General features: G+C 37.1%; 1 protein-coding gene across 2 annotated transcripts in view; it reads right to left on the bottom strand.

The window, feature by feature from the left end:
• Positions 1-548: 548 nt before the first annotated feature.
• LOC136249743 (adhesion G protein-coupled receptor L3-like) overlaps positions 549-17,321 on the bottom strand; it is a 156,664-nt gene continuing 139,891 nt past the window's right edge. For both annotated transcript variants that reach the window (XM_066041853.1, XM_066041857.1), the window contains 6 exons: positions 14,285-14,391; positions 13,438-13,573; positions 13,335-13,376; positions 8,975-9,034; positions 8,647-8,722; positions 549-700 (listed from right to left, as the gene is read on the bottom strand). In XM_066041853.1, the coding sequence (XP_065897925.1) occupies positions 696-700; positions 8,647-8,722; positions 8,975-9,034; positions 13,335-13,376; positions 13,438-13,573; positions 14,285-14,391 (426 nt within the window). In that variant the 3' untranslated portion in view covers positions 549-695. The remainder of the gene's footprint in view (positions 701-8,646; positions 8,723-8,974; positions 9,035-13,334; positions 13,377-13,437; positions 13,574-14,284; positions 14,392-17,321) is intronic.

Genomic DNA, 17,321 nt, shown 5'->3' with positions numbered 1-17,321 from the left:
AAATAATTACTTCAATGTAGGGATTGTTTTTCTACACAGTACATTTCAACTGCATGAAAAGATGCCTCAGACATTCCCAACCTATATGTATGAAACTGTTTATTTTAGCACTTTATGTTATTTATTCATCCACAAAGTGGTTATTTGGTTAAAATGGTATCACTACAACCATTGAAACTCACAATCATTTCTTTTTGTGCCCACAATTGATGTTTGCAAACCTCTGTATAAAAGTAATGTGGTGAATACAGGTTTGTCTTCTTCACCTATTAGGTAAGAGTACTAGAGTGGTATATAATATTACTTATACCATGGCCACTCAGAATTTGCCTGGGATATGCCCGCACCCTCGGGCCTCCGTTCCACGGGCTTGGGAATATATATCAGGCAAATCCTCATGGCCATTGTATACTACCTCCATTTCTCATTAATGCATTCCTGTGCACTGATAGCAGTGCTATTATACCACTTATACACCTTCTCTTCCCTTTAAAGTGAGGTGTGAAAGTGGTATACATAAGAATAACTACAACACTTTCTTGCAGTGCTTACTAGTTCTTAGCAACAAAAAATGCATAATTGTCTAAAAGTCAGTGCAAACAACAACAATAAAATGTCAATTCCTGGCCAAATATTAATAGCAGCAACAATCTTTACACATATTTGTGATGACGTTTATCCTTAGAAGATGGATATCAAGCTGTTAGGAAGATATAGCACACACTAAACTCTGTCATTCATTATAAGTGTCACAAAAGTACAATATCTGCATAATTATGTATGTGTGCACATCACATTCATAATGCACATAAATACTGTATGTGAATTGGGTTTGTAGAATTAAAATAGTACATACATCAGCTGTTTCCAGACTAATGAGAAAAGTGAATGTCACCATTATAAATACTCTAATTAGCTCAACAGTCATTATGGTATTGATATTTGTGACCAAATTTTGGAAAACCGTCGATATACGCACAATAGTACTTTTGTAATAAAATGCATTTAAAAACTATGGGTAAAAAAACGCAAGCTCCAGAAAAAAAAATGCAAGTTTTTATTGCCTCAGTGGTGGGTGAACTAAGCATCCAATTGACAAATCCTGGCCATCATTGTGTTCGCCTGTTCATAGGGAGTACAAAAATCATCTCCATATGTGAAAGGATGTCAAAGTTAGAGACGTTTATTTACATTGGGGTGACAAAAGAATTTACCAATGATCGTTTTTTAGTGAATTTGCCTTCCTTCTCAAACACAAAAGCATGCCTGTGGCAAAAACTATACCTTAGTAGATGCACAAATTCATGGCGAACACAATGAGTGAAGATTCAATTCCGTACACCATTGTATCAGTAAGTTATAATGGTTTATGTAAGTACCCGTAGATTTTTTCTCAATAGCTTCTGTACATATCAATTTATTTGCAGCAGGGGTGGATCTAGGGGGGTTTCTGAGGTTTCCAGAAACTGGTCAAGTGTACCAGGTAATCAAAATTATATTTTACAGTGATTTGCAATGGTAGAAAAGTTCAGATCGAAATACTCTAATATAGCAGCCAACCACTCTAATAGAACAGCCAAATTTTGTATTTCTCTTAAGAACCATAAGTAGCTAGCTAGCTACTTTATTTACCTGTGCCAACACAGTAAAACATAGTTCAAAATCTCATTTAAAAGTGTTAAAATCTGAAAATCTTCCTGGTGCATGCCCCCCAGACCCCCAGAACAACATCCATGTCTGTTGTATGCTTTAAATGTCTGCACCTAATAGCTACTGTACCAGAAGCAAGCACAATTAAGCAGCCTACATTATACCTAACATAATAATTATTATATTTTTAAACTGTCAATATTGTTACCAGATCCAATTTCAAATTGCACAGTTTTCTGGAAAATCTTGCCCCTATACTCCCCTAGATTTAAATTTGCATATAGCTAAAGTTTGGAAACCAGTCAACAAAATTCCTGGGGCCTCCCTTGATTGCTCATTCAGATGTCTAGTGCTGTATTTCCTATGCTACTTAACTTATGAAGCTGAAACTTAGCTAGTCCATTCTTCTGTCCCTGTAGAAAACAAAGATTAAGTAAAATGCATTTTGAAAATTGTGTGGATATCGACGGTTTTCTAAAATCAGGTCACATTTTGAGGGTAAATGATGTTATTTTTATACTGCATTGATTGTCATTCTTTATACTTGGACAGTTGTGCATTCCTATAATAGTTATACAAGTATGTACTATATAAGGAAAATTAGAATTATATTTAATAGGAATAGAAATCAAAAACATAATAGCAATGAAACAGGAAAGGTCATCTACAGCTGCAGCGAGAATTTTTTTTCTTTACTTCACAGCCTGCCATGACTGAAGTAGGGATCTACAGCAGATGATCTTCTCTAGTTTATTGCTATTTATTTCTATGATCCCTATAGGCTTTCTAGTTTTTCCTTACACTTACCTGTCAATTACATTTTTTTCCAATAACATAAACAAATGCATACCACAGCAATAGAAAAATAGCACCAGACACCTTATAGAGCAAAAATGAACACACACCTCAATTATTAATAATTTATTCATAGTATTATTGCCAAAATGCAAAGTAACCATTCTACTTCATTTTCAGCTTTGTTCCATCTGTTATACAACAAAGACCAGTATGAGAAGTCACACTTAAGTCACACAGAAATTATTTCTGAGTATGCACCCTGAATATCAATAATTACTGAATAACAAAATGACCATTCTGCTTCAGTGTCAGCTATTGCATATTCCACCGATTTACAAACAAACAATAGTACAAGAAAAGTCTCTACAAGCAATCCAGTCACACTACAGAAATTATAACTGTGAAGGCAAGCTGCATGGTGTGTTACTGGAAATCATAGCCAACACAGTAATGGAGATAATTACAGTAGGCTGCAAAAAAAGTTTACGTTTCGTAATTTTAACTACGCTGTAGTAGCGTAATTACAAAGCGTAATTACAAATTATGTTCTATTGGTAACTAGGAATATATTGTATCTAATCAAAAACAGCCAAGCTGTAAAAAAAGGTGCGGCCCCCATAAAGGCCATGGTGAAAAAAGATGTGAAATCCAAGGTGGCGGCCAAGAAATGGCTGTGATGGTAGGTTAATGGTTACATTTTAATAACAACAATTCAGGTGAATTTGGTGCCAAGACCAAGTGGCACAAAATTCACCTGAATTGCCATTATTAAAATGTAACCATTAACCTACCATCACAGCCATTTCTTGACCGCCACCTTGGATTTCACATCTTTTTTCACCATGGCCTTTATGGGGGCCGCACCTTTTTTTACAGCTTGGCTGTTTTTGATTAGATATCACTTCTTTTTGTATTTGTTTACTGCAAAGCCGGCCTATGGCTGGCTTTGGGGCTTTTTAACCCATGTGTTTTTTTTCTTTACTACAGGAAGAAGAAAAGAACTTAAAGAAGAATTTTAGTACTTCAATTATTTTTGATTTTATTAGTAATTATACAAATTATATACATATATTTATTACATGCTCATTATTCCCCACAGGATTTTTTTTGCAGCTGATCTCTCTACTGGGTGACTTGAAATGTAGCTGAACTATATACAGGATAGTTTCTTTGTAGCTGAACTCTCTACAAGGTAACCTCTTCTAGCTGGTCTCTCTACAGGATATTTTGTTTCTAGCTGAACTCTCTACAGGTGATTTGTTTGCAGCTAAACTCTCTACATGGTGGTGTCTTTATAGCCGAACTCTCTACATGATGGTTTCTTTGTAGCTGAACTCTTTATAAGGTGACTTCGTCTAGCTGAACTCTCTATAGGGTGATTTTTTTGTAGCTGAACTCTCTGCAGGGTGATTTGTTTGCAGCTGAACTCTCTACATGATGGTTTCTTTGTAGCTGAACTCTCTACAAGGTGACTTCGTCCAGCTGATCTCTCTACGGGGTGATTTGTTTCTAGCTGAACTCTCTACAGGTGAATTGTTTGCAGCTAAACTCTCTACATGGCGGTTTCTTTGTAGCCGAACTCTCTACAAGGTAACTTATTCTCTACAGGGTGATTTATTGTAGTTGAATTCTCTACAAGGTGGTTTGTATGAGGCTGAACTCTCCACATGGCGGTTTCTTTGTAGCTGAACTCTCTACAGAGTGATTTATTTGCAGCTGAACTCTCTACATGATGGTTTCTTTGTAACTGAACACTCTACAAGGTGACTTCTTCTAGCTGATCTTTCTACAGGGTGAATTGTTGTAGCTGAACTATCTACAAGGTAACTTCTTCTAGCTGATCTCTATACAGGGTGATTTGTTTGTAGTTGAATTCTGTACAGGTGGTTTCTTTGTAGCTGAACTCTGTACATGATGGTTTCTTTGTAGCTAAACTCTTTACAAGGTGACTTCTTCTAGCTGAACTCTCTACGGGTAATTTCTTTGTAGCTGAACTCTCTATATGATGGTTTCTTTGTAACTGAACTCTGTACATGGTAACTTCTTCTAGCTGATCTTTCTACTGGGTGATTTGTTTGCAGCTGAACTCTCTACATGGTGGTTTCTTTGTTGCTGAACTCTCTACAAGGTGAATTCTTCTACCTGATCTCTCTACAGCAGTGGCGGATCTAGATAGGTTTCTGGGGTTTCGACAGAAACCCCCTTTTAAATTTAGCTCAATGGAAGTCTAAATGCATAAACATTGTTGTACTTACAATTTGTCATAGCAAACAACTATATTCCACTGCAGTTCAGTAGCATGCATGCAGCTGCACTTAACTGACACGATTTATAGCTATTAAACCCTCAGCAACACTTCACTTTTCATCTCCCACTGCATTAAAAACGATCGAGATACTCTAATAGAGCAGTCAAGTAACTAGACTTTAATAGAGCAATCAAAACTACAGCTTATAGTCACCATCTTTGCCCTATAGTTAGCTATAGTATTGACAGTTTAAAGCATTGGATTTATTGAAATTGCTAACTAAAAGTAGCTTAAAATCCAATCTCAGAGCTTCTAAAATCTCAAAATTTTCTGAAAAATGTCATCAGATGCCTTAATCAGTTATATCAACTTTCAGAAACCCCCTTTTAATAATCCTAGATCCACCACTGTACAGGGTGATTTGTTTGTAACTGAACTCTGTACAAGTGCGTTTTTGTGGGTGATCTCACTGCAGGTTGATTTGTTTGTAGCTGAACTCACTAAAGGGTGATTCTGCTTGTAGCTGAACTCCTTGCATTGTATCTAGTTTCTAGCTGATCTCTCTACAGGGTGATTTGTTTGTAGCTGATCTCTCTACAAGTTGATTTGTGTGTAGCTGATCTCTCTGCAGGTTGATTAATTTGCAGCCGATCTCTCTACAAGGTAATTTGTTTGTAGCTGAACTGTCTATAAAGTGATTTATTTGTAGCTGATCTCTCTGCAGGTTGATTTGTTTTAGCTGAACTCTATACAGGGTGATTTACTTGTAGCTGAACTCCTTACATTGTGACTAGTTTCTAGCTGATCTCTCTACAGGGTGATTTGTTTGTAGCTGATCTCTCTACAAGTTGATTTGTGTGTAGCTGATCTTTCTACTGGTTGATTTGTTTGTAGCCGATCTCTCTACAGGGTAATTTTTTTGTAGCTGAACTCTGTACAAGGTGCTTTTTTGTAGGTGATCTCACTGCAGGTTGATTTGTTTGTAGCTGAACTCACTAAAGGGTGATTTGCTTGTAGCTGAACTCCTTACATTGTGTCCAGTTTCTAGCTGATCTCTCTACAGAGTGATTTGTTTGTAGCTGAACTCTCTATAAGGTGATTTATTAGTAGCTGAACTCCTTACATTGTGTGTAGTTTCTAGCTGATCTCTCTACAGGGTGATTTGTTTGTAAATGATCTCTCTACAAGTTGATTTGTGTGTAGTTGATCTCTCTGCAGGTTGATTTGTTTGTAGCCGATCTCTCTATAGGGTAATTTGTTTGTAGCTGAACTCTCTATAAGGTGATTTGTTTGTAGTTGATCTCTCTGCAGGTTGATTTGTTTTAGCTGAACTCTCTACAGGCTGATTTGTTTGTAGCCGATCTCTCTACAGGGTAATTTGTTTGTAGCTGAACTCTCTACAAGTTGATTTGTGTGTAGCTGATCTCTCTGCAGGTTGATTTGTTTGTAGCCGATCTCTCTACAGGGCAATTTGTTTGTAGCTGATCTCTCTACAGGGTGATTTTTTTGTAGCTGACCTCTCTTCAGGGTGATTTGTTTCTAGCTGATCTCTCTACAGGGTGATTTTTTGTAGCTGACCTCTCTTCAGGGTGATTTGTTTCTAGCTGATTGCTCTACAGGTTGATTTGTTTGTAGATGAACTCTCTACAGGGTAATTTGCTTGTAGCTGAACTCCTTACTTTGTGTCTAATTTGTAGCTGATCTCTCTACAGGGTGATTTGTTTGTAGCTGAACTCCTTACATTGTGTGTAGTTTGTAGCTGATCTCTCTACAGGGTGATTTGTTTGTAGTTGATCTCTGTAAAAGTTGATTTGTGTGTATATAGCTGATCTCTCTGCAGGTTGATTTGTTTGTAGCCGATCTCTCTACAGGTAATCTGTTTGTAGCTGAATTCTCTATAAGGTGATTTGTTTTAGCTGAACTCTCTACAGGGTGATTGCTTGTAGCTGAACTCCTTACATTGTGTCTAGTTTCTAGCTGATGTCTCTACAGGGTGATTTTTTGTAGCTGAACTCTCTTCAGGGTGATTTGTTTCTAGCTGATCTCTCTACAGGTAGATTTGTGTTGATTTGTTCATTGCTGATCGCTCTAAAGGTGATTTTTTGTAGCTGAACTCTCTTCAGGGTGATTTGTTTCTAGCTGATCTCTCTACAGGTAGATTTGTGTTGATTTGTTCATTGCTGATCGCTCTAAAGGTAATTGATTTGTTGCAGTTGAAAACCCTGCAAAGTGTTTTGTTTGTAACTGATCACTCTAAAGGGTAATTTGTTTGTAGCTGAACTCTCTCCACAGTGACTTGTGTGTAGCCGAATTCTATGTAACTGAATTCTCTAGAGAGTGACTTAATTGTAGCTGAATTCTCTACACAGTGCATGACTTGTTTATAGCTGAACTTTCTTCAGTGTGACTTGTAATGTTCTGAATCTCTATAGTGGTATATTTGCTTAACTCTCCACATGGTGACTGTCTTCTTGCTGAACTGTCTATAAGATTAACTGTTTGCAGCTGAACTCCCTACAGAATAACTTGTGATGTAATAAAATTCTATAATGGAGTAAATAAATTATCCGAATGCTCTATTAGGGTGACTGTTCTATTAGAGTATCTCGATCTCGCATTTGTTACACGGAGTTGGCTTTCGAATCATAACTCAGTGGTTTGTAATCCGATTCTACTGTACTACTGCAAGGACTTTCTATGAAGATTATTCCAGCTATACACCGATTTTCAGCTCATTGCTCTAAGCGGTTTGCCTAGTAGGCGTGAAAACTAATCCTTTTTTATTCATAAAAATCGATCGCGTAATTGTGACACAGGTTGGGTTTTGTGTCATATCTCCGTGGTCTTTATCTCGATTCCTTTCAAACCACCAAAAGGCACTCCTACGATGGTTACTCCATCTACATAGCAATTTTCAACTCATTCCATGAAGCGGTTTACCTTGTAGGCGTGACAACAAATCGATCTTGTTTTACGCGAATAATCGGTCATAACTCCTGAACCATTCATCGGATTTGTACCAAATTTGATGCTAGGATTCGCCTTTGGACTCCCTTTCTGTGTGCCAAATTTCAAGGCGATCGGAGCACGCGTTTGCTTGTTATAGCAATTTTTGCAAGTGTGCGAAAAGACGAAGAAGAAGAAAAAAAAACGAAGAAAAAAAAACGAAACTTTGGCAGCTCGTATCTCGGAAATGGCTGGAGCGATTTCCTTCAAATTTGGAATGTAGACTCCCTTGGCGCTGGCTGGCAACTGTGTAACAAATTTGGTTCCAATCAGATAAGTGATCACCGAAATACAAAGGTGTGAAAATGACGTTTTCGTTCTTCCTGTCAATACACTCACGGTGTGGCGCGCCGGCTTCTTGGGCCGCACGACACACTACCGTGTGTCTTGATATATGGCTGGTGAAAAACTACTTTTTTGAATAATTACGGATTACGGTCAAAATGTAATTACAGTACAAACATGGTAATTACTTAGTAATCACACCGTAATTACAATTATGAAACGTAAACGTTTTTCTGCAACCTACTGTATAACTATAATGAGACACAAAAGATTACAAACATAAGTCCATGATGCATATAATTGCAGTGGAAAAAAGCATGTATTGGGCATAAGAGACGTCATTATGTGAAGAAATCAAGCCTGTAGCATTAATCATAGTATGCTTGGATGAAGAAGCCAGTCAATAAGTTAGTTGGTTATGTAGTTAGTTTGTCTCTTTATAAAAAGGTCCCTACAGTGGGTGCATTTGGGATACAGTAGCTCTGGAAGGATTTTGGGTCTGATTATGCGCACCCAATACTGCCAAACTGTCACAAAGGAAATGTGGGTCTATTTTTGCAGTGATATGTCTGCCCAAACCTCCATGATCCCTATATACCAATACAGTGCTATCAAACTGTATGATAACAGTATTTTATGAACGGTACATAGAGTCTTACTTGATGTTGCAGAAGTGTTACTTTTGCTCTGCAATGCAAAGTTGGACCCTAATGCTTGCATTTGCAAGGTGGTAGTCTGTAAAATGTAACAGCAGGTAAAATAAGATGATAATAACATGTAGCTCTTGATACAAGGTTTACTGTACAGTTGATTACATATAAATTATATTTTAAAGTCAATGTTATACATTCCTCCAGGGTTATGGTTTGTATAGTTAGTTATACACTGTACTTTTTACTCTTAACTATTCTTTGATGATATATTTTGTTATTGAACAGTTGTTACAGCATATTATAATTCACAAATACAGTGTGTAAGAGTTAGCACCTTTTTCCACTTTCTGTCTTTCTTCCACTTTTCGTACCTTTCCTCGATTGCGATTTTCACCTGTAGGTAAAAAAATATAGCTAAAAGATAATTTTGTATTTTAATAACATAGAGAAAATTCCTGTTTAATCACTTTCATATGAAGGAAAAAGTCTGGCTTTGCAAGTTGGTATCAACCATTCCAACAATGCCATTCCTGTTAAATGATACTAAATTTCCACTTACAGATTTTATAGTAGCATCAAAAGTAGTTGAGCTGGCATGGATTTTTGTGTGTGGAAGTCTTGAATGTGTTTTTGTGTAATTGACATTCAACCACAAAACACAGACTCATTGGTTTGTGATAAAGAGCCAGATGGTACAACTTCAACACAAAAGACATAGCATGGTATAAAATTTGTAGAGCAAAACGTGTTATAGAAAATGAAACTTGTGGCTAGTTAATACATCACAACTATGATAAGGTACTTGTCTTACATTGTAAAGTCTTTAAATAAATAAATAACTGTACACTAGCTGACCGATATAGCAAGTTTCATGCTGTGTCCCCTGTAGCTATATGTCAAGTCTACAATTACCTACCTGTTATACATAGTATAGAAAGTCTGAAGAACACCAAATAGGTTTGAGCATATTTATATAGCTAGTTAGCAATGAAGTATCATTAAAATGGCATATGTGAGTGCCTAATTTTCAAAAATTTCCTGTGGGGGAAATGCCCCCAGACCGCCTAGAATGCTCGTGCTCTGCACTTCGCAGTGCAGCAACTCTTATCACATTGGCAGCATCATGTATATAGTAGCAATCATATATATACTTAGATTTTAGTTAAAAGCAAAAAGGTTAAACAATGTAATAAACACTATAGTTATTATTACAGGTACACTGATAGTTTGAGCAATTAGAAGTTCAAGAGGGTCTGGGGGTGCAACCCCCAGGAGCTGCAGAATATTTGCAATTTAAAGGCTTGAAAATGCCTCAAAATTGATGCTAATTTTTAAAGTATAACTAGCTAGCAACTTGCAACTTTCTCCCCAATTTCACAGGGAACCCATGCAGCATGGCCACCTCAGATATAGCTATCTTATAATTAATTTGTTATTTACAACAAGGCAGCTAGCTGTATACAGTGAATTTACACAGCTACAATAAAAAGGCTACACAACTACTAAAATGTAGTATACTACTATACTGGTTTGTATGCAATGAAGTGAATTGATCATCACGTAAATATACTGTACCTCGACAGGACGAGTGGGTAGTTGAGGATGGAGTGATTTCTACTCAAAATCCCATCCAGATGGCCGCCATGTAATGCATGGGTATACAGCTTCCTGCCATGGAATGAGGCGCCTAGTTTGTCACTGCCAGCCCTTCGCCCAGTAAAAGAAACCAAGAAGTGACAAGCCAAGTGATTATTTTATGAAGATTGAATTGTAATATAAGTGTGCTGGTTTAGGATCAAAGAAGGCACCTGCCATACACGTGATAAATACGACTGTCAGCACACGTGATACATAGAACCCACAATCATTTCTGTATAAAATGATATGGATGCTATGCTGTACTGTAAGGTAATTGGAAGCACTATACGTGTAGTTTGTGCTTTAGTTAGGCTGAGAAACTATAGGTAGCTAGCTACTCGTGCCATGCATTTTCAATAACATCTGTAAAACGTACGTGTACATGTGATCATCCAGAGATTGCATGAATAATATAGTTAGAGCTGGTTAGCTAGTTGGTCCAGCTCCAGATTATTGGTCCAGCTCAGGCCTGACCAACCGGACTGTCTCCTCCGGCCTTGTTAAATTTTAATATAATTATGAGTAAGTAGAGCTCAAAGCTACATGTATCAAGGAGTCACTGATGCATATAGGCTACTATAATGTATGTCACGTACTACATCTACTGTACATCTACTGCAGGGGTGGATCCAGGGTTTGGAAGAGTCCAAAGTAGCTAGTAGGTATGGTTCATTTTTTGAACATTTTAAGTCAAATTCCAACACCGTATACCAATGAAAACTGATGTTATGGCTGTGAATTTTAGCACATCTAGTTTATTTTTTCAATACACAGTAATTGCTTTACAAATTGATTTCTTTGCTCTTTCTACTGTGTATACACTATAATTAACTCTGAATCTACTCACAAGAATAAGTGCAAACTTTGGAAACCCATAACACTTAGCTAAATGCAGAAGCAGTCAACAAAATATGGAAATTCTATGAACTAGGCAGATATTATTTTCCTGATATGGTCATGGCCATGTCTTCCATCCAGTAGCTAATGGTTTGGTCCAATATGTGCTTTTGGTATATTGCAGGACCTACAATGCATGCATCATTTCTTTGTGTTCAATTTATGCTATTGCATGCAGTACAATTTGGATAGTGTATCAATGGCTTAATGGCTTGCCATACTGCTGCTGCTTGCTGCACCAGCAACAAAGCAACAAAGTATGCTACACTTAGGCGCTACAGCCCAGGGCCTTTGAGTTTTCTAAATCCCGTTGAACCCATTGGTTCTTGATATCTTAGCTTATTAGACTACAACTCATTATTGTACCTTGAATTGACTCCTGCTTGTAAACGAGAAAAAAAAGTACTAGAAACAAGACCTCTAAACTTCCTCTAATTCAGCATGGCTGTTGCTACCCATTTAAATGCCTATGCGTTGCCAACAGGTGCATGCTATGTTTTGATGTACAACTAATTGGATTACAACTCATTGTTATGTCTTGACAACTGCCTGTAAACAAGAAATTTAATGTTGCTTAATACAAACAAGCTCATTACCCCTCCCTCTAAATCGATACAGCTGTTAATAGCCATGTAAATGCTGATGCATTACCAATGTTACAGGAACATAATAATGCCAAGTTTCATATCCCCTCAGAATGTAGTCTCTATTGGACATGAGTGTGGCGCTACAGGATTTAGAGACCACGTTTTCAGCCAATCAGATTTCAGTATTAAACTTGTTGTAGTCTAATTTGTGACCAGATCTGCGAAAAGGGCCTTTTACAAATTTCCAAGTTTGACGAGTCATAACACTTCATATGTTTAACCTGTACTTGTCTTAAAATTACATTCAGAAATAGTGCTGTGTTCGGAGTGTAAAGTGACCAAATTTCAGGCTGCTACCATACTCTCAAGTCATGTTATGGATTGCCAAGTACATGCGATTGGTAAGACTATAAGACTCCTTTTCACAGATCTGGTCACATTTACTTTACAATATGGCTGTGTAACAGGCAGAACACAGCAAAATTATCACTTTTCAACTGAGACTTTGAGAGCTGAGCAATAGATAGGCTAGTACAATGCATTCTTCATTTTGATGATGTACCTGTACTGTATGTCAAGTGTTAGCAGTTTCAATGCTAGTATATAAAATACTGTATGCAGTAGCCATTTTAGCTTTTACAATGTCTCAAAAGTTCACCAGAAGGTACAGTTTGACTTACGTCCAAGTTTTAGTCTAAAGTATGTCAGGGTAAAAAATTTTTTGGTATTGTTGACAACAGGGTTAATAAACATACAGCATTTATAAGTAGAGGTGCACCGATATCAATATTGATATCAGTATTGGTACTGATATCGCAATATCGATATCGGTGAAAAGTTGACTTTTTAGCAGATATGAGCAGATATTACACATAAGTGCTATAATTGTCCAATACATTCTATAGTTGACTTGGTAGCATAACGGTTAAAGCGTGAGAATGAAGTTGTAGAACCTTTCATGATGCCCAAGGTTCAAATCCTGAATTGGTCACATTTATTTTCTTTTTTGTATACCTTAGTTTTCACAATTCTGTTTTTTTTCTTTACATAGATTTTAGTGACCACCTTTTTAAAGCTTTTTGCCACATTTTAAAACATTTATTGTAGTGTCCATACTGAAAACCTTTTATTTTCAGATATTGGTATTGATATCGGAATCGGTGATTTTTTAGCTAATATAATATCGGTTATCGGTATATTGGAAAATTTCCATATCGGTGCACCTCTGTTTATAAGTAGTACAAACCAGGCTTTACACACTTGGTACAGTGGTAAAACACTAGCTAGAAAGAGGCCAGTGGTTCAATTCTGGCTGCAGGAATTTTTTAAAGTTTTTAGTCTACTTTTAGAAACACATTTTTATAAAGCGCATTGACTGCTCTAGTAGGGTATTAGAGAGTTCTATGTCATAATGTCAATCATTTTCATGGTTTTCAGTACCACTCCAAGAAGGATAATTTCAATGAGATATCGGGGTTGCACCCACCTCAGCAGACCCCCACCCCCTATGATTGTAAGTGCAGGTGTATCACAGCAATAAAGAGCACCAAACCAAAAATTTTCATTACTTACTTCTTTGTTTCTAACAACATGAAAAAAGAATATTGCAGCTCCCTACACAGATGATAGCAATTGCATTTATTACAAAAATTTAATTAGATGGATTAATACTTACTTGCAATGAGTTAACAATAGTGAATACCCATGCTAAGGTAATGCTACTTTGCTCATTGTCAATGAGAAACAACAGTCCCAATATCCAAGTTCCTCCAAGTAGTGGTAGAAGTGCCAAAACACTCAATAGCAATACTCTGTAATGACCCTCAGTCTTATTAGTGCAACATAATTCAAGCTACAAATACTGTAATTGAACTAATTAGCATCACACTAAACAAAAAATGCTCAGCATTAATAAATTGCTGTTAACAACTCAGGTTTCTGTTAACTGGACGCAATAGAGAGATTAAATGCAGTTAACAAGAAAAATAGTTCAATGAATGTTTCAAGTGTACACTACTATAATTATAAATCTACTGTTTGGTGGGTTTTTACTGCATCTATATATAATTTATCATGAATCATATAAGGTTGTGACACAAACTTCCACAACATACATGTACATGTAGCTTTCTGCAATTTGCTGAATGTTTGTGACTGGGCTTGCAAAAATAGGGCACGTCAGCACAACTACCATGTTTATAAAGACATTTGGACTCCAAAGACTTGCTTGCATTAGTGAAGTGGGGACTGTACACTGTGACTGTACTGTGTGGCAACTCTACAGCATTTACTGTACACCTTTTATGGGATAAGCAGTTTTTCTTGCTTCATAATGGCGCAATTATACGTAGAGCTACCAGTGCGAGAAGACACAAAAGCACTTGAGATAAAATAAGTACAAATCTGATTACTGTGGCTAGCCACAAAATCAGTACAAATCTGATTACTGTGGCTAGCCACTGTTCATGAAAATTAAATTAATTTTGCAGTAAAAAACCGCTATACAGTATACACAAACATACCTTGCTGAGGAAAGGATTGCTTTCTTTTTAGGATCAGTTATTGCAGCATGTAGTTTCTTTGACTGACATATCCTCACCAGTGCAATAATCATGATGATAATGTTTATCTAAGATAGTGCGTATGTAGCATGTACAATAAACATACAGTAGAGTATGACTTGTGTATACATATGCTACAGTCTTATATATAAATTTGGAAAATTTCTTTTTGTGGACCTTAGATTATTACTGATATTCAATGCTAGCAAATACAGTACGAGAAATGGCTGCTGTAACATAAAGGTCAATTAAACCTGTAACAATGATGAATTTATTGACACTAATTACATTTCAGAAGTATAGGCTACCAACTTCTTTACATATCACACCTTTTTCACAGTAGCTATTTTCTTTTAAAAGCTACACTATTCTTACTTGTCTTTTTTGGATTGAATATCATTAATTTCTTTGAATTTTTCAGACAGCATACAAACTCCAAACCAACCTTGGAGTTTAATTTTATCTTTGCCTGTCATTTATATATATACTAATACCATACCTGTTTCACTGCCCATACAAAAGTCTCAATAGTAGCAGTGAAATTTATCCCGTATTTCACTGGTAGTAGTGAAAAAGTTGTAATTGCAATTTCAATGGCTAGAATTTATGGCGCCAATTAGTGTTGATGCGTGTTTAGTACATAGTGACAAATTACATACATAGCAATGCTAAATGCACAGCATGCATATATGCAGCGAGTATGGTATTATCTGGGAATAGCATGGGTATAGCAATAAAATGTGGGATAAATACAACAAGTGTTGCATTGAAAATGGAAATTTCACCGGCTTCACCTTGTGAAATTTTACTCAACAGATCACCCTGTAGAGAGTTCAGCTAGAAACAGGTCATCTTGTAGACAGATCTTCTATAAGAAGTCACCTTGTAGAGAGTTCAGCTACAAAAAAACCACCATGTAGATAGTTCAGCTGCAAACAAATCACCCTGTAGAGAGTTCAGCTAGGAGCAAATCACCCTGTGGAGAGATCAGCTAGAAATAAGTCACCCTGTGGAGAGATCAGCTAGAAGACATTACCTTGTAGAGAGTTCAGCTGCAAAGAAACCACCATGTAAAGAGTTCAGTTGCAAACAAATCACCCTGTAGAGAGTTCAGCTACGAACAAGTTACCCTATAAAGAGACCAGCTAGAAACAAATAATCTTGTAGAGAGTTCAGCTACAAAAAAATCCCCCTGCAGAGAGTTCAACTACAATTAGACTACAACAAGTTTGATACTGAAATTTGATTGGCTGAAAATGTGGTCTCTAAATCTCGTAGAGCCACAGTCATGTCCAATAGAGTCCACGCTCTGAGGCAATACAAAACACGATAATTACGCGCCTGTAACATTGGCAACGCATGGGCATTTAAATGGCTAGTAACAGCCGTACTGAATTAGAGGGAGGTGTAATGGGCTTGTTTGTACTAATCAACACTACATTACTTGCTTACAAGCAGCTGTCGAGGCACAACAACAGCAACAATGAGTTGTAGTCCACTCGCTGAGTCCAGTACTTTGATACATAGCACGCGCCTGTAACATTGCATGGCAACGCATGGGCGTTTAAACGGGTAGCAACAGCCACGCTGAGGTCCCGCCATGTCGGGAGGTGTAGAGGGCTTGTTTGTAGTAATTAGCCATACATTTCCTATTTACAAGCAGCTGTCAACTCAAGGTACAATAACGAGTTGTAGTATAAATAAGTTAGACGTCAAGAACCACTGGGTTCTACGGGATTTAGAAACCCTCAGGCCCTTAGTAGCGCCCTCGCTGCGCTCAGGCGCTACAGCCCAGGGCCTTTGAGTTTTCTAAATCCCGTAGAACCCTGGTTCTTGACGTCTAACTATTATATAGATAACCCTATAGAGAGTTTAACAAGAAACAAGTCACCCTGTAGAAAGAATCTATTCAAAAACAGCCAAGCTGTAAAAAAGGTACGGCCCCCAAAAAGGCCATGGTGAAAAAAGATGTGAAATCCAAGGTGGCAGCCAAGAAATGGCTGTGATGATAGGTTAATGGTAAAAATTTTAATAACGATAATTCAGGTGGATTTGATGCCAAGACCAAGTGGCACAAAATTCACCTGAATTGTCATTATTAAAATTTTACCATTAACCTACCATCACAGCCATTTCTTGGCTGCCACCTTGGATTTCACATCTTTTTTCACCATGGCCTTTTTGGGGGGCGCACCTTTTTTTACAGCTTGGCTGTTTTTGATTAGATATCACTTCTTTTTGTATTTGTATACTGCAAAGCCAGCCTATGGCTGGCTTTGGGGCTTTTATAACCCATGTGTTTTTTTATTTACCACAGGAAGAAGAAAAGAACTTATAGAAGATTTTTAATACTTCAATTATTTTGATTTTATTATTAATTATACAAATTATATACATATATTTATTACATGTCCATTATTCCCCACAGGATAATATTTAGCAGCTGATCTCTCTACTGGGTGACTTAAAGTATAGCTGAACTATATACAGGATGGTTTCTTTGTAGCTGAACTCTCTATAAGGTGACCTCTTCTAGCTGATTTCTCTAAAGGGTGATTTGTTTCTAGCTGAACTCTCTACAGGTTATTTGTTTGCAGCTAAACTCTCTACATCCATGGTAGTTTCTTTGTAGCTGAACTCTCTACATGATGGTTTCTTTGTAGCTGAACTCTCTACAAGGTGACGTCTTCTAGCTGAACTCTCTACAGGGTGATTTCTTTGTAGCTGAACTCTCCACATGATGATTTCTTTGTAGCTGACTTCTCTATAAGGTGACCTCTTCTAGCTGATCTCTCTACAGGGTGATTTGTTTCTAGCTGAACTCTCTACAGGTGATTTGTTTGCAGCTAAACTCTCTACATGGTGCTTTCTTTGTAGCTGAACTCTCTACATGATGGTTTCTTTGTAGCTGAACTCTCTACAAAGTGACTTCTTCTAGCTGAACTCTCTACAGGTGATTTGTTTGCAGCTAAACTCTCTACATACATAGTGGTTTCTT

The sequence above is a fragment of the Dysidea avara genome, chromosome 1 (assembly GCF_963678975.1).
Source record: "Dysidea avara chromosome 1, odDysAvar1.4, whole genome shotgun sequence".
Lineage (NCBI taxonomy): Eukaryota > Metazoa > Porifera > Demospongiae > Dictyoceratida > Dysideidae > Dysidea > Dysidea avara.
This window is presented reverse-complemented; position numbering and strand designations above follow the sequence as displayed.